The sequence below is a fragment of the Benincasa hispida genome, chromosome 2 (genome assembly GCF_027475165.1).
Source record: "Benincasa hispida cultivar pf3 chromosome 2, pf3_genome.v1.1, whole genome shotgun sequence".
NCBI lineage: Eukaryota > Viridiplantae > Streptophyta > Magnoliopsida > Cucurbitales > Cucurbitaceae > Benincasa > Benincasa hispida.
The window spans coordinates 60,862,062-60,885,356 of record NC_143479.1 but is presented as its reverse complement, the minus strand read 5'-3'; the positions used below and the strand labels follow the sequence as shown (position 1 = coordinate 60,885,356).

The 23,295-nt window shown below is 31.8% G+C and overlaps 1 protein-coding gene and 1 long non-coding RNA gene across 2 annotated transcripts; both read left to right on the top strand.

Moving 5' to 3' along the window:
• Positions 1-473: 473 nt before the first annotated feature.
• Positions 474-4,527, top strand: LOC150038055 (uncharacterized). Its single transcript, XR_016527856.1, has 2 exons — positions 474-567; positions 3,876-4,527. It is a non-coding gene; the product is annotated as an uncharacterized LOC150038055 (long non-coding RNA).
• Positions 4,528-10,913: 6,386 nt separating this feature from the next.
• Positions 10,914-12,869, top strand: ADS1 (MATE efflux family protein). Its single transcript, XM_039023886.2, has one exon. The coding sequence runs from the start codon at positions 11,246-11,248 to the stop codon at positions 12,827-12,829; it is 1,584 nt and encodes a 527-aa protein (XP_038879814.1). The 5' UTR covers positions 10,914-11,245; the 3' UTR covers positions 12,830-12,869.
• The last annotated feature ends 10,426 nt before the right edge of the window (positions 12,870-23,295 follow it).

Here is a 23,295-nt window from a genome sequence, read left to right as displayed (position 1 = left end):
TAGGTTGTTGTCTCTTGAGATTAATTGAGGTGCACACAAATCGGTCAAGACACTTACAAATGTCGAGTAAAATAAAACTTGACTTGATTAAAAAGTTGATAACAAAACATAAAAACTATTATATAGGTGAAGATAGTATTTATAAGTTTAATTATCAAGAAAATCGAAACCTAAATGATTATCAAAGAGGTCTAAAGTTTAATTTATTCTCCCTTAAATGTTGAAAGGAAAAATTTCAAACTAAGGGTAAGGGAAATGAACGTGGGAATTATTTAGCATGCATGTGGTTGCTGTCGTGGACCTCACTTTATCCCCATAACAAATAAAACATTTTATAGTGGAAAATTTGGCATGACAAAACAAGTTCCACACACAAAAGGTTTAACATTAATTCACGTTATTAACAACAAAAGTTACACCGAAAAAACCTATATAAATATCATTGATTCCCTAAGAATGAGAAAAAAACAGCAAAATCTAGGTATCTTTCCATTTTCTCTTTTGTTTCCTCCATTGGTAGACCTATCAACTCTCTCAAGGTAGGAGATGACGATCGACGCGCTTGCGGTACGTAAGAGGCAAGTATTTGGATACGATTATAGCAATTGCACTATGATATCATTTGTCATAAACTATATCACTTTTATAACAGTTAGAAACATGCAAAATAGTGAAATCGATATTATTATAGTTCGCATTGTATTAATTCGATCTCTCTATTCATTTGACTTGGTTAGTTATATTTTTAATAACGGAAACTATGTTTAATCTTTGTTTATTATTTGTTATCCTTAGACCTAATGCTATAATGACACATGTTAGGGTTTACTTGTTTGTTTCTTTTTCCTTTTGAGCAATATAGAGTTTGCAGAAAATTCTCAACCATCTCTCCTTTCTTTCTTCAATGTTTCATCTTTATAAACAATCTCGACCAATCTCATTAATGAAAAACACAACTAACTCTAATAGTGTACTATATATATGATATCAAACGTACCTTTTCTCTTTTTACTATTTATATATCTAATAACTATAATGTGTCCTACAATAAAAAAAAAAAAAAGAAAGATAAAGTAAAGTTTGTTCCTAGGATTAGGTCAAAGGCAGCAACTATGAACATGATATTGTCCCTATTAACGAATGAAAAAGGCTAATCCCAAAAAGGGAATGAAATTAACATGGGATTGAATTAAAAACGACTCTAGTAACAATACTTTTGGATATGTAACAAAGCTCAAACGTGGGTCTTATGAAAGCCTTGTCTGTGGAAATGTGTGAGTATGAGTGTACAATATGATTTTTAATTAATTAATTAATATGGGACAATCTAGGGTTGGGAATTATATTATTAAATAAAATGTGTGTATTAATTATAAAAAAAAAAAAAAAAAAAAAAACAGCTTTTTTGGGAAAGGAGAGCATATGTTAAGGTTATTGTTTGGCCTTACAATCAACCTAAGAGGCACCAAAAAAGACCATATGTTTTTTTCCTCTTATTTTTTCTCTACCATTCATTAGATATCATATGTTTGTGGTTTTTAGTTAATCTTGTACACGTGCATTTCCTCTATATGTTTTCCATATTATAGAATTAATTTACTCAATAAATTAATTAAATTAACTTTGTTTAGATGTCGGTGATGTGACAAGAAAATTTTTAATACTGAACATTAGATTATGAAAAGAGAATAATGAGAATCTCTAGTTAGGATATTAAATAACCAAAGGTTGATTCAATTTATATTAATTAGTTCTAAAATGTATGTGAATTGCTAGATTATTGTATAATATAGTTTATATAATTAGTTCTAATTTAGGATCGATTTTAAGTTTAATTTATTATTTTTCTTACACTATTTTTATTTTATAATAGAAAGTCTTTTTTTAATGATATTTTGAATATAGAACTTTATTTTTTGAGTGTTCTCTCTCAACTCTTCTTGGAGATGAAGGGTCCTTTTATTTGGCTATAGATTTGACTTGATTCTAAAATTCGTGGCATCTTATTCTGATTTTAGTGATTTGGTCTTGGATAAGTACCCAAAGAAATAACAATGTTACCTTTTTATATATATATATTTGAGTCATCGATAAATTTAAGGACAAATCTAAAATATAATGCTAAAGTTTGATTCTTTTTAATCAATTGTTGTTACTTGGATCTCACATGTATTTTTCGTTGTTGCGAGTCCTTAGTATGCTTGACCTCTGACCTGCTCCTAGTCTGGTCTCATTTTTCGAGTGATCTGCATACTAAGAGAATCTCACACCGGTATGATGTTGAACCTACTATACTTTAATGCTTAAGATATTACAGAAAGTGTATAGTTCAACTAACTTTACAAGAAGTAAAGTTAGGGATTTCTTTTGAAGAATACGTACCTTTCACCTTAGGGATTGTCGAATGGGCCATTTATAATATCTTTCAATAAGTGTAACTCTAGCAATGTTAGAGTTATTTTGGGGGCTCAAGGCTGCAGGATGCTAGACCGAGTGCAACTCAGTTATTTCTCGATTGGTATATATTTACCAATTTGGTTAGTTGGCTTAAACTTCGAGGCTTGATTTTACCCCTTTAAGATGCATACTCCTTTATGCCTCTTCTTAATTTTCTTTTGTCTTGGGCTCGCCTATGGTTGTATCTTATCTTGCCCTCCAACATTAATATTAATTATGTGTTTTTTTGAATTAGAAAAATAATTTTTATTTAAAATTTGTTTTGCTAGACAATTATTTTTAAAAGGTTTATTAAAAAGGATAAAAAGAAAATTTATAATTTATGGTTTTTAATTTAAGTTAGAGTTTCAATACATGAAACATACCGAATAAAAGAATTTTAAAATAAAAATAATAATCAATTAAATACTGCTAAATCCTAGATAACATGTTTTTTAAAAAATAAATCTTGAACAATACATCCAAACAATCACATTTCTGGTTCAAGTTGATGGGGGCATAGGCATGTCATTTCACATCTTTCTCCATTTTTCCATTATTGGGAAAATATCTCCCAACAAATATTAATATTTTTTATTCAATAAATTTAATATTATTTTTTAATATATTTCACTGACAAAGAGGAAATTAGTTTTCTTTCTTCATTTAGAATATCATCAATTAATAATGTAGTCTTGCATTCCTAAGTATTTAATTTTTCACCTTGATGCATACATGTGAAAAATTAATCTACAATAATCTATCTAAATGAGGCCAATAATATAGGGAAAATAAATAAATAAATAAATAAAGGAGGGAATAAAACAAAAATGAACAATATTGAAAACAAAATACAGCTATGAGAGGCTAAAAAAGAAAGATTCTTGGTGATGTGTGAGAGGAAAAGACAACTTAATGAGTATGACACATTCAAAATTACTAAAATTGATTAATTATAATTTATAATAAGGTAATTCATGGTAAATAATAATGAGAAAATTTATAACCTAAATCTATTCTCACTTAGTATACTAAAACTAACACTATACCATGTGACCTTTACACAAATTAATGCAATGATTATTGTATGTAGTTAAAATATAAAATACCATAATATGAAAATATATGTACAAGAATTATTCAAGACATTTATTAACATTTAACAAACATTCTTTATAGATAGGTTGAATGTTTGACTGTGATATAAATTTTGAGTTATTTAAAATGAAAATAAAAATGGTAAAATATATGATTGTATTATTATTATTCCCCTATACAGCTTACAAGTTTTATTCCATTCTTATCCTTAAATCTTTAAAATGTCTATTTTAATCTCTAAATTTCTAAAAAGTGTTAGTTTTTGTTATTAGCATTAATTTTTTAGTATATGAGTTTTCAATAATAATATGAAAATTTGACCAGAGTTCTACATTGACTAGATAAAAGAATAAGAGAATATATAAGGGTGTCTGGACTATCTTACGTGCACCTCGACTAAGTTTACCGGACAACTGCCCGACTCTACAACATTTGGGTATCAAGAAGACTCGTAGGATATTAAATCTTAGGTAGACGACCACCATGGATTGAACCATAATCCATGACCTCTTAGCCTTTTATCAAGGGATGTTCCCTTATTTACCACTAATTTCTACCTTTATTTGTAAGAAATCTTTTGAGGTAAAACCAACAAGAAAGTTAGGAGGGTTCATGCCCAAAATGGACGATATCATACATGATATGTGAACGATCGTTGTTCTAGACAAATGGTATCAGAGTCATGCCCCTAATTTAGCCATGCTAATAGAATCTTTTGGGTGTCGAATAAAGATATAATGGAGGCTTGAAAGTATTGATGATATGATCCATGGTAGAGTAAGAAAATGATTATAGGTACATGAGTGAGAACAACTATCTTTATTGATATGAAATTTGTCTTTTGAGATGAAATCAAAAGTAAATTAACAATATCATATTATCGTGGAAATATGGGGAGAGTTGTTATAATAAATAGATTCATTTGATTTTCATAAAGTTTCAAAATATGCAACTTTTGGTCAAAGAAATATATTTAAAAGATCCGTGCACTAATTGGGTAGGCTTCATTTGGTAACCATTTTGTTTTGTGTTTGTTTGTCATCTATTTTTTACCAATAGTTTAAAAAATCAAGTCAAATTTTGAGAACTAAAAAAAATAGTTTTCAAAAAATAGTTTTTGTTTTTGAACTTTGGTCAAGAATTCAACTATTGTACTTAAGAAAAATGTAAATTATTGTACGGAATGTAGATACAATAGGCTTAATTTTCAAAACTAAAAATAAAAAAAATCAAATAGATACCAAACGGGACCTTAATTAATTGATTGATTGATTTTAATGTTGATGTTGAAATTGAAAATTAAGAAAAGAAAGTAATTTCTCTCTCTCCCTTGACTTTTCATTGGCTCTATTCTTTGATCTTCTTCGTGGCAACCCTTTTCTCATGAAGACTGTTGGCTTGGTTGCTTTTACATAATGCAACCCAATCGACATGAAAGACCAAGCCAAAGAATTAAATTTTTTTTGGCATTTTTATTTTAAGTCAAAAGGAGGAAAAAAAATGTTGATGGAAAATGAAACAAACAAAAATTTAAATAGTAACATCTTGTTCAATAACTATTTTATTTTTTATTTTTTTTTAAAATTAAGTTTATAAACGTTTTTTCGATTTATTATTTTTATCTGTTTTTGTTATTTACCTTTTATGAATATTTTGAAAAACCAAACCAAATTTTAAAAACATAAAACGTAGGTCTCGTTTGGTAATCTTTGGTTATTGTTTTTTGTTTTTGAAAATTAAGTCTATGAATATCTATTCCATCCTCTAAGTCCATTGCTTTATTATTTACTTTCTACTAACATTTTCAAAAACCAATTAAGCCAAGTTTTGAAAATTAAAAGAAATAGTTTTTACAAAAACATGTTTTTGTTTTTGAAATTTTGTTAAGAATTAATCTCGCCTATTTAAGAAAGTTGAAAACTATTGTAAGAAATTGATAAGAAATATACTTAATTTTCAAATGTTAAATGATTATCAAACTTGGTCGTAGCTTTTAAAATATTGTTTTGTTATTAATATTTTAGTTAATAATTCAAGTGCTTAATTACAAAAATGAAAGCCAATAGCATACAAGTTATAATATAACAAACATAATTTTTAAAAGTGTTATCAAAAGAGCCCAAAATTAACCCTTTCAAACGACTAATACTTTTTTTTTTTTTAGTTGAAAAAATAAATAGTTTTTTTAGTACAACAAACGAATAGGAAAAACAATACTCAAAGATAAATAAAATCAAAGTGAATGACATATATAATCCACCCTTGGAGGATAGTCTTCTAGCCTCACAACAGAACGTCGATACGTGTAGGAATGAAAAGCTAAAACGTGAGTAGATGAGTTACATCGCCAGTTTGTCCACTAAAAATCAAGAATAGAACCATTCAAATAAAACTTCCAAATTGTATCAATGAAGATTTGAACTTCATTCGTATATCTAGCATTTTCAATGAAGAGATTCCACACGTTGAAAATAGAAGAATCAAGAATGTAACAACAAGAGACATTAAATGGTGATATATAGTTTTGAAAAAGTTGATGAGAATATTAAAATTGAACACGCTAAGCTACCTAATTAAGTCCACCATATTGGTAAAGTTATCATACACTATACTGTCGACATAATTGAAATTAATGTAATAAATAAATAAATAAAATGGAAAAAAACGATTTGGATACTATTTTGGTGTTTGAACCTTGAATTTTATACTATTTTGATTTCTAAACTTTTAGAAACGTCTATTTTAGTACCTGAACTTTTAAAAGTACTTAATTTGGTCCATACTCTTAGACATAAATAGTGAGATAACTTGTATTTTTGGATTACCATGCTACTAAATAAATTAGTCACGTTAAAAAATCTAGAGTTTCAATTTTGAATTAGATGGTAAAACGAATTTCTATAAGAGAATTCAAAAGTCATTTTGAATTCATGATTTCGATAGTTCACTATTTTGGTGTATTCGTTGTTGACATTTTACTTTATCTTCCTCTTATTCAATCTATGCTATACATAATTTCATCGTTAAAGAATTAATAAACTATAATAATAAGAATAAAAATAAATATTTTAAAAAAATTCATGAATAAAAAATCTGTTTCTGAAAATTTAAAAATTAAAATAGAATAAAATTAAAAGTTGAAGGAGCAAATTATGCAAACCGGGAAAAAAAAATCAAATGGGAATGAATGGGTTTGATTTGCTGCAGGAACGGAGGGAAGAAGACGCCTCCGTTATAGAAACATCTGAAATTGAAAAGCAGTGGCTATTGGATTGGGCCCACATAAAACGATGACGTTTTAGGGAAACGAGTGGGTCTGATTCCCGGTTTTATCTTCGTTTCCCGTTTTTCGTTTGTACGTTTTTGAAAACGACAATAAATAGAAATGGTCCAGTCAGCATTACCAGAGCCAGCCACACACAGCCACATCATCGATTAAGACACGTCGGATTAGTAATATATCACCACATTACCACACTACAACGACATGTCTCCTCTTCTTCCCTCTGTTTCCTTTTCTTTCACCTTTCTCTCTCTCTCTCTCCCTTAATTTTCACACCAAGCCGTCATCCACCATTTCTTTACCGACATCGTATCTCTCTCTTTTTTTCCCTTTTAATTTAAGTTAGAGAAATTGTTAATTTATACTCTTAAGGGTGAAAATCAGTTCAGTTTTGTTAGTTTTTAAATCAATCAAAAACTAAATCAAATCGATCATTTCTCTAAGTGAACTAAATTCACGTTCAATAAATAACAAATCATTAGAAATTTCTTTTTATTTGGATAATTGTTTTAAATAAAATATTTTCAAATGATAGTACATTTTGTTATATTTGTAAATAAGTTAGTTCATTTTTTTATATTTGAAAACAACCATTTTTATTTGGTTTATTTATTATCAATCTGGTTCTCGACTTTTAGCCTTTTCTTTTTTCTTCCAATATTTTATTTTTATTGTTGGTTTTGATTTGAATTTATTTACTCTTTCGAAATTAAAATTGGGTTTTTTTTTATTAAAAAAAAGATTGAAATTGGACATTTTAGTTTTTTTCTTAGTCTTTTTCTAAATAACAAACATACATGCATAATAATACATTGTCCCCCTTTTTTAAATAACAAATATATATACACCATAGTAATTTACTAAAAGGGACATAGGTTTGGTCCTTATCGATTTTTTTATAAAAAAAATCGATTCAAACCAATAATTTTTTGTTGTCTTCAAATACAAACCAAGATATCTAATTTTATACTAAAAAACTAGTAACTCACGAGTTTAGGAGAGGTACATGAATGAACCAATGACATCCGAATGAGAGAGATCTTGTAGATATGAAAGTATGGTAAAGAAAAGCTTAAAAGAATTGAAAGTTACTACATACACCAACAAGGTGCACTTTTCTTTTCAGTAACTCAATCACAAAAACTCCAAAGTTCAGTATGGAAAGAACTCATATTGGTAAGTTAAGTATGCAAGAAATCGGGCTGGTTTATGTGGATTGTCTTCCCTCTAGGAAGTAGTTTAAGATAAGTAGATAGTGTGACCAGGAGAATGTCGGACGATCAGATGGCGAATCTGGATTCCAAATCCTCTATATTATGTTTCATTTTGAAAAATATAGTGACATATTTATAATTGTATCAATTAAACCTCTAAATCTTAAAAAGTGAATCAATTTCGACTCCCAATTAATATTACTTTTTAGAGTTATTCATGCATCAATTTTAATAATCCATTTTGTAGAATCGATATTTGAAGAAGCTTATATATGTATGCGAATTGACGTATGGATAATTTTCAAAGGTCATCATAATATCTCTAAATTAATTCGTTAATATAAAAAAATATAAATTATAAACCTTATACGATATTTTTCCGTATGAAATATAAAAAGAATGGGTAAACTGATTCACTCAAAAAAAAAAATTAAGACTTTGAATTGATGTAATCTAAAGATTAAAGATATAAAGGGATATTTTCTCGTTAATTTAATTTAGTTTACTTTTTTTTTTTTAATTATTATTTATGGTATGGACTTTCTGATCTTCTCTTTTTCTACAAATTAATATATTTAAGTAATCACGGGTAACTGCTTTCATTCTTTGTATTTAATGAATGATAAGCTAAATAGTTGAATTGTATTTAAAGGAAAATAATAATAATTATGTTTATTTATTTACTTATTATTATTAATTTTATGGTGTTTTAATTAATAATTAATGATTATGTATTAAAATACGATTTCTGTTCTTTACAAAGTCAAATGTTCAATAGACTGGCATGCATTTTGCATAGCTGACTTTTAATACAAGGGATAGAACATGAATGGATTTTGCCCCTCTAAAGGGGTTTTTCCCCTTAAAGTACAGAAAAAAAAATTATATTCTGATTCTTTTTTTTTTTTCTTTGGAAAAAAAAATTGTACCTCGAATATATTATATAAGGTTGGAGACTCAAAGAATTTGTATAATTTAGAAAAATGTAAAAATAAAAATACTTTTAATTATATTTTAAGGTCGTTTTAAAATATAGGAAAAAGAATCAAAATATTTACAAATGTAGTAAAATTTTACTGTCGCAATCTATTGTAGATAGACCATGATATTTTGTTATTATTTGTAAATATTTTTCAGTAGTTTTGTTTAAAATATTTTCCTTATATTTTATAACCATATGATTTTTTTTTTAATATTTAAACTTATAAATGTAGTATTTCTACCTATGAATTTATTTCTTGCTTGGTTATCCATTTTTCGGAAGATGTTTTCAAAGATCGAAGTTGAGATATTGAAAAAAAAATTGCTTTTATTTTTTGGAATTGACTATGAATTCAAATTTTTTTTGAAAAAATTTGGAGTGGTTGTAAATAAATTTTAAGAAAACAAATTTTCAAAAACTAATCACTTAGATGCCATTTGATAACCGTTTTGTTTTTGTTTTTGAAAATTAAGCCTATAGATACTACTTCTATTCCAAATTTCTTCATTTGTTATATCTACTTTTTACCAATGGTTTAAAAAATCTAAGCCAAAATTTGAGAACTAAAAAAAAGTAGCATTCAAAAAGTTATTTTTGTTTTTAAAATTTAATTAAGAATTCAATCATTGTACTTAAAAAAAGATGCAAATCATTGTAAGAAATGTTTTTTGAAAGCAAAAAGATTTAAATTTCAAAAAAAAAAAAAAAAATCAAATGATTACCAAACGGTCCTTAATTTGTTTGATTATAAATACTTCTTCCATTATTGGTCTCTTTATTTAATTGTTTACATTTTAGAAGTATTTCCAAAATTCAAGCTTTATCTAAAGTGATTTTAAAACCATGATTAAGAAATAGTAATAGCTATCAAGTTCGAGATCTAAAAAATTTCAAAGTTGCAACTCTAATTAAAATCGTAAATTCTTTTAATCTTTTTCACAGTGAATATAAAAATAAACATGAAAACAATAGAGTGACTATAAAGTATTACATACGTATAACTTTATAACTAGTCATTTGTTATACTTACAAGTTTCAAATTGCCATCCAAAGTATAATTTTTAAAAAAAAAATATATGGAGAGAGAATTATGGGACCCTGAAAAAGGTTTGGACTATTGACTCTCTCGACTCTATTATTTAAATTGGAGAGAAAAAAAAAGTAAATAATTAAAGCCATAACTAAAAAATTAATTATCACTATTATTCTTAGCTTTGACATTTGTTTTAAAAATATCCTTATATTCTTAGAAATAAAAATCCTTTAGAATTTTATACAAAAATCGAGATTTAGAATTGTATGGTGATGATCTAAAATGATAATGATCCAAAATTTGGTTTTAGGTTACCGTCACATCATTTCATGTCTCAATATCCATAAGAAATTCTAAAAAAATTATACTCCAAGAATATTTTTGAAATGTTTAAGAAAGTTCAAAAGTAAATTTTCAACATTTAAAACAAATGACAAAGTTTAAGAGTATTATTTTTAGGAGTAATACTTGGGTGCTTCTATCTTTATGTGTATGAAGAGAGTAAGATGCATGGATATAAAGTGCATGTTAGGATGCACCCAAGACCGATCGACCAAATCAAAGTCGATTGGTGTTGGTTTGGAAAAATTACAAACCGGAAAGTTTCAAAAAAATTTTAAGAATAAAATTGACCAAACATATCAACCAAAACCGACCAATTGATAGATTTTCATTCTTCGATAGTAGAAATCGGTTTGAACATTTACTAAATCGACTTCGATCGACTAATGCTCACCCCTTGACCCAAGTATTACTCTCAAAATATAAGAAAAAAAGTAAAATAAATTTTATCACACGACAAATTATGATTGAACAACCTAGTAGAATACACTCATATCCGTGGAATCTAAATATTTTTATAATTTAATCATAATGAAAGGAGATGAGATGAAATAAGTAGATGAGAGGGCGAAGGGCAACAGAAAATTGGGGGCATTGTTTGGCTATAAATAAGGATGATAGCCATTGCACTTACGCCCACACAAACACACACTCATAGAAATAGACATTCCCACATTAAACATACCATTTCCTTCCCCGACACCCAATTTTTTTTCCCTTTTCTTTCTTGGTTGATTCCACACAATTTGACAAATTGAGCTTTTTGGCTTCTGTCTGTACTCTCAATTGTACCTCCATAACAAACACAATCATCATCCTCAACAACAACAACACCAACATTACCTCTTTCTTTCATTATGTGTCAATTTGATTCTCAATCTGACCTCCTTCCACCGTCGTCGCCGCCCTCGTCGTCGTCGTTTCAAGTCAACCTCTTTCTAGACCTCTTATCATCTTTTGAAGACCCAAAACTCCGTCATAAAAACTCCCCACTTATCCTCCGTTCGTCCGTCATTGAAATCATCACCGAAGCTAAATCTCTCTTCTCTCTCGCTTTCCCCATTGTTCTTACTGCCCTCATTCTCTACTCTCGCTCCATTATCTCCATGCTTTTTTTAGGCCACTTGGGTGATTTAGAACTAGCCGCTGGCTCTTTAGCCATCGCTTTTGCTAACATCACTGGTTACTCTGTTTTATCAGGCCTTGCTTTAGGAATGGAGCCACTCTGTTCTCAAGCCTTCGGTGCCCACCGTCCGAAACTCCTCTGTTTAACTCTTCACCGTTCTGTAATTTTCCTTCTCGTTTCTTCATTACCCATTTCGATTCTTTGGTTAAACATCTCCAAAATCCTCTTATTCCTTCACCAAGATCCCGCCATCACTAAATTAGCTCATACTTATTTAATCTTCTCCCTCCCTGATTTGCTCTGTAATTCCTTCATTCACCCAATTCGGATTTACCTTCGAGCTCAAGGAATTACTCATCCTCTCACTTTGGCTTCTCTCGCTGGTACCATTTTCCATTTGCCCATTAATCTCCTCCTCGTTTCCCACTTCCGTTTTGGCATCGCCGGCGTCGCTGCTGCCTCCGCCGCCACGAATTTCGTTGTTCTGTTTTTCTTGATCCTGTACATAATGGCCTCTGGCATCTTCGTCCCCACATGGACCCCACCCACACGCGAGTGCCTGACCGGATGGACCCCACTTCTGAAACTCGCTGCTCCGAGTTGCGTTTCGGTTTGTTTGGAATGGTGGTGGTACGAGATCATGATCATCCTCTGTGGACTTTTAGCGAACCCCAAAGCAACCGTCGCTTCCATGGGTGTTTTGATTCAAACGACGTCGTTGATTTATATCTTCCCTTCTTCCCTCGGGTTCGCTGTTTCAACTCGGGTCGGTAACGAACTCGGAGCGAATCGTCCCGGAAAAGCGAAATTATCCGCCGTGGTTGCAGTTTTTGTAGCTGTAATCATGGGGTTATCCGCCACTACATTCGCCGTCTCAATGCGAAACATATGGGCTCGGATTTTCACTAACGATCTCGAAATCCTCCGTCTCACATCCACGGCGTTACCCATTTTGGGTCTCTGCGAGATCGGAAACTGTCCACAGACGGTAGGGTGCGGCGTTTTGAGAGGGAGTGCGCGGCCATCGACGGCGGCGCGTATAAATTTAAGCGCATTTTATGTAGTGGGGATGCCTGTGGCGGTTGGGCTTGGGCTTTTTTTAGGAGTCGGGTTTTCGGGTTTGTGGTTGGGCCTGTTGTCGGCCCAAGTGAGTTGTGCTGGGTTGATGTTGTATGTAATTGGAAGTACCGATTGGGATTTACAAGCAGAGAGGTCAAAGGAGTTAACATCTGACGTCGTTTTGGATAACGAAGACGTCGAAGAAAGTCTTCCTCTCACTTCTATAATTGTCGTCGCGGAAAACCCTAAACCCTAAATTCAATTTTTTCGAAAAAGAAAAAAAAAATTATTTCTCACTCTTCTTCTCGAGTTTGGTTTCATGATATTAATCATTTAAATTTTATTTTGTTATTATTCCATTGCGTGTCATAAATCCCATATCATACATAATTGTATCTATACCCCAACTAATTAATCAATGATATAAATTTATTAGTGAAACTGATAGATTTTACTATATTTATAATTCTTTAAAAATATTACTATACATTTAATTATTATTCTTAAAAGTGCTATCAAATACAATTACACTAGTATTTAAGAAGTTGTTTGAGCCTCAAACTTGTATAAGATAGAGTGAGCTATTATAACTAAATGAGTGTTTTAGTCTCTTGCTAAAACTATTTGAAAACTTTCATTATTATTTCAAGTGTTTATTATTTTTTATTTATCATCTCCCCCGTTTATAATTCATACTAAAATAATCCGTAATTCAAAATGAGCTATGATAACCCACATCCTAAATAATCTTGAAGGAGCTCTAAAAGAAATAAGAAAACATGTTTGGGATATTGAGACAGATATGGTGGGGGGGGGGGAAAGAAAAGAGAATTGGAGTAAAGATTGGGATTAAAGTGCAAAATAGAAGACGACACGTCTGAAGAGCAAAGACTGGGCTGTAAGCTGCAAACCCATCACATCACTTTTTTTTTTTTTTTTTTTTAACACAAAAAGAAATAATATATTTAAAAGAAAATAAATATTTAAATTTGACGTTTGGCACGTACCGGCCGCTCCCTCTGTTTGTGCTTTGTCTTCCTCAAAATTTGGTCCCACTCAATATATTTACATACCTCTATACCATTTTTTTTTTCCTTTCTTATTTTAGCACTTTAATGCATTTTATCCACTTTACCCCCCAAATTATAATTTATATAATGGGACCCAATTACTAATAAATAAATAAATAATTAAATAAACGTCTATTTAGTTAGACAATTCGAATTCCATCCTATGTTTTTAGGTTAATTGCATTTGACAGATAGATTGGATAATTTTGTTTGCAAAATCTATGATTTAAATAGAATTATGAAGACAATATATTTATGTCTGTAATGTATTTAGATTTTGTTTGAAATTTTAAAATACGTAATTATATTTAAAAAAGATTAAAAAATATTAACAAATATAATATTTCATTGTGTAAACTTAATTATTTTTATTGAATTAAAATGTGTTATATAATATATTAAATTATATTGTCAAACACAATTTTGATGATTGTTCAAATTGGAATTCAATTTATTAATCTTCATATGAAATGCATTCTATGAATAACTTATTTTCAAATTTCTGTTTATAGATTATTTATCATAGCTTATCTTAACTTACTCAAATAACTCAAACTGATATGTTACTATCTTTAACATACTTCGACATTTAAATCATGTTTAGATTTAGGTAGTATCGATATATAGAGGTACTATTGGCAAAGAATGGTATGTGGTTGTCAAATGGTTAGTTAGTCCCTTCTCCTATTTTTGTAGCATATATTTCGTTTTGAGCTCACAAATGAATGAGGATGTATCGATAACCTAGTTTATTAATGAAATATTAATCTTAAGATATGTCATTATATGTTTTGATTTTGCTTTCTATACTTAAAAAAGAAAAAAACAAAACATATGTCAACCTCTAGTTCTAGTAAAAAAACAAATCAAAATTGAACAAATAGGAATGAAGGGTCCTTCAGACGATTAATCATGTCAATTAACAGCTTACAATCAAAATAAATCGTGATACAATCTACCTCAGCTTGAAGTGCCAAATTCATACGATGCGGCCTTAACTACCGAAGATCCGTTGTGTAATACACAACCAAAATCATTAATATCTATGAATGGTCAAAGTAAGCACAACTCAATTGACATACCAATATTTTATTCGATCGGAAGGTCTATGGTTAAGATCTCCATCCTATTATGTAGTTAAAGTAACTCTATCTATGAATGTAATAAGATATGATGAGTGCGTGTACATCATTTTAGCATTGTTTTTTTGTTGACTAAATATTGGTGATAATTGTTGGGGGTATCCATGTCTGATTTTCAAGAAACAAAGACTCAATCATACATACAAATATTTGTAGCAGATAATGCGCGAGCAAGACTTACAAATACATTATCAGCTTTTTTCATTTCTCTTTGTCATTTAGTTCTGTGATTTTTCTTGTCTTTTTTTTACGTACCAATCTCTCAAATGGGCCCATCTAAATTTGAATCTTCCTTTGTTTTTTTTTTTTTTTGTGTTGTAATATGTCCTTAAACAAAATCTCTTCCAAAATGAAGGTTTTGGATTATCTCTTCATAATCTAATATAAGTAAAGAAGCAAACATATCATGCAAATAACTATCGTTGATGCCAAATTCTAGATAGAAAAAAATACACTTGATTGTCACGTGACAACAAGAAAATTTGTAATTTAGGAAGGAGAAAATCTGTAAAATAAAGAAGAAATGGACTTTGGTGCAAAAGTAAGAGATGGAGAACTGTAGAGAGGAGAAGAAGTCATAAGCTTAAGTTCGAGTTTGATTTTAAGATTAAGATTAAGTTCAAGTTACCTCATATGAAGTTATAATAATGTATTCTATAGAAAAAATGACAAGAGGTTACCTTTTTCTCTTAAAAATGAATATTTTCTTATCGTATATAAGTTAGGACTAGAATTTAGATTTGATTGGATTAATGATTAGTTGATCTCCTACATTTTTTTCTATCTTTTGGTATATTTCATCGGGTCCAATTTTTCACTTATGACAATTATATAAATGTTTTGCTAATTTAAAGTGTGGGATATAATATTTGAATTGACACACGAATCATATTTTGAATCGAAAACACAGAAATCAGATTCAAAGTATTAGACCATATTCATTATACTAAATAAATATGGAAATGTGTATAAAAGAGTTGAATTAGAGAGTGATCAATGAGTGGTTGGTTTGGAGTTAGAAGTTAAAAAGAGAAACTTGAGAGTGCTAATTAGTGGATGTCTTCAAAGTGAGCTCCAATTTCAACCTATCAAATCCAACCAAATTCTATTGTAAAAGAAATAATAATAATAATAAAAAAGTTTGTCTCAACTTTTGACCTTTTCTTCATTATTTCAAATAATTTATTTTTTACTTTATTTTTTTCTTACTTCTATTCAGAAATTAGAAATTATTTATGTTTACCAATAATTATAATAATGGTAATAAAACGACAAATCAAATAAAACCCAAAAACCTTCATGTTAAAGAAAGAAAAATGTAGAGGGAGTACCACCTATAAAGTTTGTCGTCAACGATACTGATATTGGAAAATCATAATTCATAAATATTAAATCATTCAAATCAATCAACTCAATCTCTTTACTGTCTTCTTCAACCCTAACGAAAACAAACTCTTTACTATCTTACATTTATAAGATAGTAAAATGTTCATAAGCTTGTTATTGTAGGAAATATAGCATTTCATTTATTCACTTAGCTTGATTGTTTTGTTTATTGTTATCTTTTTCATTATGGTTAAATCTCCTTAATTCTTTCTTTATTTTTAAGGTAGCCATTGTTTTGTTTGTTGTTGTTTTTCCCATTATAGTTAGGCCCCTCCTTATTTTTAGGATAGTAGTTTATTCTTTTCCTTTTTTAGGTATCTCATTGTTGTTTATAAGGAACCATCCTTTATAATTTACATGGATTGATATAGGGAAATATGCTTTAATCGAACCCCTAACTTAATGTTCTTCATGATATGCTCTAAAATCATTCCTTTATGTTCTCTCTAAACACCCTTTAACCCACCATGGTTGAGTTTCCAAAAATTAAAGAAACACACCAAACACAACCCAACATATCCATTGTCGTGTTTAATGGAAATAACTTTTAAACATGGAAGAGAGCAATGAAAATTGCTTTGGGAGCTAGGGACAAACTCGATTTTGTCAATGGTAAAAAGAAAAAAAACTTGATGAAGATGCTGCATATTTTGATTCATGGCAAAAGTAAGATTGCATGTTCATGACTTGGATTTTAGGAACTATTCAAACAATATATCGGACAACTTTCTCTACACTAGCAACTCAAAGGAATTATGGAAGGAGTTTGAGGAGAGATATCGCGAGGATAAATGACTTGTAAAGTTCCAAATCTAGTGAGAAATCAACTCTATAAGGTAAGATGGTCAAACTGTGGTCACTTATTATACAAGAATCAAAAGACTTTGGGATGAATTGGCAACCATAGTGTCTATACCTTATTGTTCTTGCAGTAAATGTGCTTGTGGTATAACAAGGAACTTGCTTCTATGGAAAACTCGAACAAAGTGATTCAATTCTTAAAAGGATTGAATGATTCTTTTGACATGATCAAGGTACAGGTTCTTTATATGGATCTATCGTCAATAATCAACAAGGCCTAAGTCATAGTCTTATCTGAAGAAAAACAAAAGATAGTCTACTTGGGGACTCGAAATCAAAGCTACAATGATGCTGCCTTGAATGTTCGTGTAACTACTGACAAGAGAAACAACAAATATGGTGGAATGCATACAAGGGGAGATCCAAGTAAGTTTTGTACCTTTTGCAAAGCTAGTGGACATTTGAAAGATGGTTGTTTTAAGATCATTGGATATCTTAACTGGTACAAAGGATCAAAAGATAAGCCTAAACCTGAGATCAAGTTATGGAACAAAGTAACAACAGGCAAGGGAAGCAACAGATTTGCAGGGCAAGGGAAGCAACATATTTGCAGGCCAAGTATCAGCTGCTGATGATAACTGTAATCTGGACAATCCATTTGATGAGGATTTGTTACAAAATGATCAACAAAAATAGTAATTCGTACGTGGAGAAGAGCATGTAATACACTCGTCTCTTACTTAGCTATCGAAATCACCAACTTGAAGGAACAAAATTAGAAGAAAAATCTCTTATATATTTTCTCAAAAAGATCTAAATCTCACCTTGAAGGAAGCCTCTCTTTGGTTTCGGTGACAGCTACAACAAGAAGATGAAGAAGAAAAATTGAAGCACAAACTGAGAATGAAACAAGGAGGTAAAAGGAAGAAGAAAACAACACCAGAAAGTATAGTGATTTGACTTTATCAAAGCCTACATCCACTTCTAAAAGTAGCCATAGATTTCATCTTCATTTAAGTGTTGAGCAGAAGAATTGAAGCTTAGAAAGACAGAGTACAATCAGGTATATCACTCTTCTTACTAGACCCTCTTTATTACATTCATCATTTTTTTTGTGAACAGGATGACAAAAACAATCGCCCCTCTCACCTTTCTTATATACCTTTTTTGTATTACATTTATTTGATTTTAAAAGGAAACAAATATTTAGGATAAGAGGTCTAATAGAATCGGTTATTTTTGCCATGTGACTGAGAGTTGAATGATGAGAAGTGATGCATTATTTTATGTGGTGATATAATGAAAGGAAATTGTGGTGATGGAAAATGCATTGTGCAACAAGTTTTCTCAGCAGAACTCAAGTATAAATCCTGCTGAGTTTCCTGGTAAGTCTAGGGTCAAACTCAGGGACTAAGGAAAACAATATGCAATAATAATTTTTAAGATGACTTTGCGGCAACCAATAAATCAAATAGTTGTTGGGTTGTTGTTTGCGGTGTAAAATGTATGCGGCAGAGTTAAGAAAAGAGTTAATAATACGGAAGATGCGCTGAATATGTAGGGGAGCGGGTTGAGAAGGGGTTCAACTAACACTTCCTAGGGTTGCGTTCATATTATGCGATCATGCAACACACATACAATAACAAATCATCTCTCAATGCAAATGCTACGACTTCTAGTTTTAGAACGCATGCGGTATATGCGATAAAGTCTATAGGATCTACACATAAGCCTCTATTCTTGTCTATGCGATGACGAATGACACACACACATACAAGGCGACCGCATAATACCATAACTTATCTCTAGGGTGCATGCGATGCATGTTGGCAAACAGAGCTTATCTCTAAGTCCCTATCTCTTGCTTATGCAGATCTAATCTTGCTCTCTCGAGTCTAGATTCTAACCTAGCTCTCTCAAGTCTTAGGCTCTTTCTTTAGACTCTCTCTCGAGTAGCTCTAAAGGGGTGTTGGGCGCAACATAAGACAAGATGATTGCATGCAATGAAAATCCTAGGTCATGTTAGCTCAGTTCTTCTCAACCCATTTGATAAATTTAGCTACTCATGCATGCTTTCAAGAGAGTGAACAGATGTAGATAAGAAAGTTCCATTTTATAGATATAGAATTGAAATATAGAATAACAATGCAAAATAAGAATAAAGAGCCTGGTAGCAATCTCTTGCTTCCTAAGGCTTTTTACACTGTTCTTCTCTACTTTGCTCAAAAGATAATCTTGCTCTCGCAAGAGCCCTCTTTATGTTTTCCCACACCTTCTGGGTTATCTCTCGAGTTGACCAGAGTAATCTTCTGGCGTCTCTTCCCTTCTCTCGCTCCGCCTTCTAAGTAAAAAGAAAAACTATGAACAACGCTAAGTATCTATGGAGAAAATTATTTAACTGTCCGAACTTCTTCACTGAAGGTGGCTTCTGGTATTTATAGAGCTTCAGGATGAAAGACTTCTTCTCTCTTATGATTGCACTGATGGGATGACATTAATTCTCTATCTGATGCACTGAATATTTGTCACCGAAAAGTTGAGTGTACTTGCTACAGTAGATCGTTAACGGCTTGTCAACTTAATTCGGAATTGACCGTCATTAGCTTTCTGTTCTATCATGATTTATTATGCTTTTCACCCAGATGCGCCCACCAAGTTACGCCGGCTCTATGCGGCAACCTTCTTGAGTAGATATTTGCGAGCGCAAATGACCGTATAACCTTGCGTTAACGCAATCTTTTGATGTGCTCGGCCGTTGATTTCTTTGGATCGCATTTTTCGCCTTGCGTTAACGCATATTTTGCACAAAAATACATAAGTTAACTGTTTTAATGCGATGGACGCATGCGACCACAATATTGTGAACTTAATGCTTTTGGACACAATCTTGTATATTTTTATCAATGCAAACCTGCATTGTTTTATAATTAGCACTGTAATTACATGCATTTCTGCCCGTTATCTCACCCCCAAATTTAAATAATGCTTGTCCTCAAGTATAAGCTAAAGATTTCATTTAGAAAGTCGACCGCAATCTCTTTTCCTAGATTTCTCAAGGATGCCTTATTCAAATCCTATATGCCAAAATTTTCTTAATTCTTATCCAGGTCCATTCTTAAAAAATTTCTAAACTTTAGGGATCGCAAGCTTAACCTTCAAAAAGACTTTACTATATTCCAGGACATTGCATGATTTATTTCAAAAAAAACTTTTTCACTGGGGTATTAAATGATTTTTTTTTATCCTTGCGTATTTTAGACATTTGCGCTGATCCAAGTTCCTCGTCCTCGTTTTGGCTTGCCCCCACGTGTGTCATACGGACATCTAACTACGAGCAAGACGCTCTTTCTCAGACTAAACTCATACCCATTTGGCAGCGGAGTTGCAGTCATTTATTTATGCGTTGATCACGATTCCTACCTTCGTTTTGGCTAGCCCCCACGTATGTCATGTGGACATCAAACTATGAGTAGGATCCGATCGCAACGTTATGATTTTTTTTTGAACAAGGCTAAAAATAGCAAGGTCGAAAATTAATACCGCACCCCAAAATTTAAAATATGAAAATTTCCTCATTGACAAAAGATTGAAAGAAATCATGCGATGTTCTTAAGAAGTTTCGTAAAGGGTCAGTTTGAAAGAAAGCTAACAAACCACTAACTTCGAGAAATATTTCATGAGGTGACCGTCCTAAAATTAAGTTGACTCTAGTGTATACGAAAAAATAGAAGCATGCGTTTCATCATTGATTTCATAATTAGCAATGAGAAATCATGCGATGACTTACTAAATTGATCAATGTTAAATGATTGCAGTGACCAAAGATGATGCGGTGATAAAATTTTCAAAATTAAAATGCGATGTGATAGTGCAAAATTTGGAATAAAGTTAAGGAAAGATACAACCCCCAAATTTGCGCTGTCACTCGCATTATTTATTGATGCATCATGCTTTGTAGTGATCTACTTTCTTTAGATTGCGGTGACGAAATTAAGTAGTTGCGTCTTCGTGTAACGCCTCCGCAATCGTTTACCTTGATCGTTTTCAAAGAAAACATTGAGAGGGTCAAATAATCAAAAAACGAAGTTAACAAAATTTCTCTCTCTCTCTCTTTTTTGATATAAAGAAGTAAAATGAAGACAGATAAATGATATTTGAAATAACATCATAGTAGTGAGAGTTCATGAATCATAAGTAAGAAAAAGGATACTCCAGAAGACTTGCGCCCCAGATGATTTTCTATCGCATGCCAGCACAAGGGCCACTCACTTCTTTTTCATTCAGAGTTTCTTAGGTCCACAAAGGCGACCTTGCGATGCCAGTCTTCTCCGTGATATACTTTCATTCGTTGCCTATTAACTTTGAATATGTTGGTTTCGTCATCATTGGATAATTCGACCGCGCCATGCGGGAATACTTCTCTGACTATGAAGGGTCCGGACCAACATGACTTTTATTTCCCAGGGAAGAGTCGTAGTTGTGAATTAAATAATAAGACCTTTTGTCCGACTTGAAGGTTCTTTCCGCATAATTGTTTTTCGTGCCAGTGCTTTGTCCGCTCTTTGTAGATCTCTGCGTTCTCGTATACGTTAATTCTCCATTCCTCCATCTCAACCAATTGAAGTTTTCTTACTTTTCCTGCTACCTTTAATTCAAAATTAAGCTTTTTCACTGCCCACAGCGCTTTGTGCTCTAGGTCTAGTGGTAAATGACATGCTTTACGAAACACCAACGCATATAGAGACATGCCTATTGGTGTCTTATAGGCGATTCTGTATGCCCATAGCGCATCGTCCAGCTTTATTGCCTAATCCTTTCGCGAAGGCTTTACCACCTTCTCCAATATCAGCTTGATCTCCCAGTTGGACACTTCAACCTGATCATTCGTCTGTGGATGGTATGCGGTAGCCACTTTATGGAGGATATTACATTTGCGCAGCAATTCTTTGACCGTGTAATTGACAAAGTGAGTGCCTTCATCACTTATTATAGCACGTGGGATGCCAAAACGAGTGAAAATATTCTTCTTCAGGAATTTGGAGACTACCGCCGCATCGCTTGCAGCGGATGCTACTGCTTCTAACCACTTGGATATATAGTCGACGGCTAATAAAATATAGTTTTGACCATTCGATGGTGGGAATGGTCCCATGAAATCAATGGCCCAGATGTCGAATAATTCCAGTTCTAAAATGTTGTTCATGGGCATCGCATGTTTCCATGAAATATTACCCATGCGTTGGCACCGGTCACACTTCGTCACATAGTTTTTGGCATCCTTAAATAGTGTTGGCCAATAGTACCCACTTTGTAATATTTTCGTTGCGGTGCGCTGGCCTCCAAAGTGCCCGCCATATGGTGAATCATGACATTGCGATAATATGCGTTGTTGAGCAGCATTCGGCACACACAGTCACAGAATCTGGTATGGGCCCCTCTTATACAGATTTGGCTCATCCCAATAATAATATCTGCATTCATGTCTGAGCCACCTCTTTTGTTGGTCAGTGTAATCTTTGGGAAATTACTCGCAAACCAGATAATTTACCATGTCTGCGTACCATGGCAATTCTTCAATCTGAAATAGCTACTCGTCTGGGAACACTGCGCTCACCTCTAACTGATTGCAGTCAACCTCAAGATTTTCCAGTCTAGATAAATGATCCGCAACTTGATTCTCCATCCCCTTGTGGTCAATTATTTCCATATCGAATTCCTAGAGGAAGAGAAACCATCTAATCAATCTCGGCTTTGTGTCTTTCTTTGTCATTAAATATTTTATCGCCGAGTGGTCAGTATGGATGAGTACTTTTGTTCCTAGCAAATATGCTATGAATTTCTCCAATGCAAATATTACCACAAACAACTCTTTTTCCATGGTGATGTAGTTAGTTTGAGGAGGATTCAAATTCTTACTCGCATATGCAATGGGATGAAGTATTGTTTTTCTCTTTTGCGCTAGCACTACTCCCATTGCATATCCGCTCGCGTCACACATTAATTCAAAGAGAAGTGTCCAATATGGTATGATCAACACGAGTGCGGTCGTTAATGTGTTCTTCAAAATCATGAATGCATTGAGACAATTGTCATCAAAGTCAAAATTTCTATCAGCCTCCATCAACGCACTCAACGGTCGTGCTATCTTGGAAAAGTCCTTGACAAAATGTCTATAAAATTTGGCATGTCCCAAGAAACTCCTGATAACCTTTACACTTGTTGGAGGTGGGAGCTTTTTAATTGCTTCAATTTTTGCCTTGTCCACCTCCAACCCGTCCCTAGATAACTTATGCCCCAGCACGATTCCCTCCTTCACCATAAAA

Coding starts and splice junctions, on each gene's coding strand:
- ADS1 (XM_039023886.2), top strand. CDS start 11,246: ATGTGTCAATTTGATTCTCAATCTGACCTCCTTCCACCGTCGTCGCCG.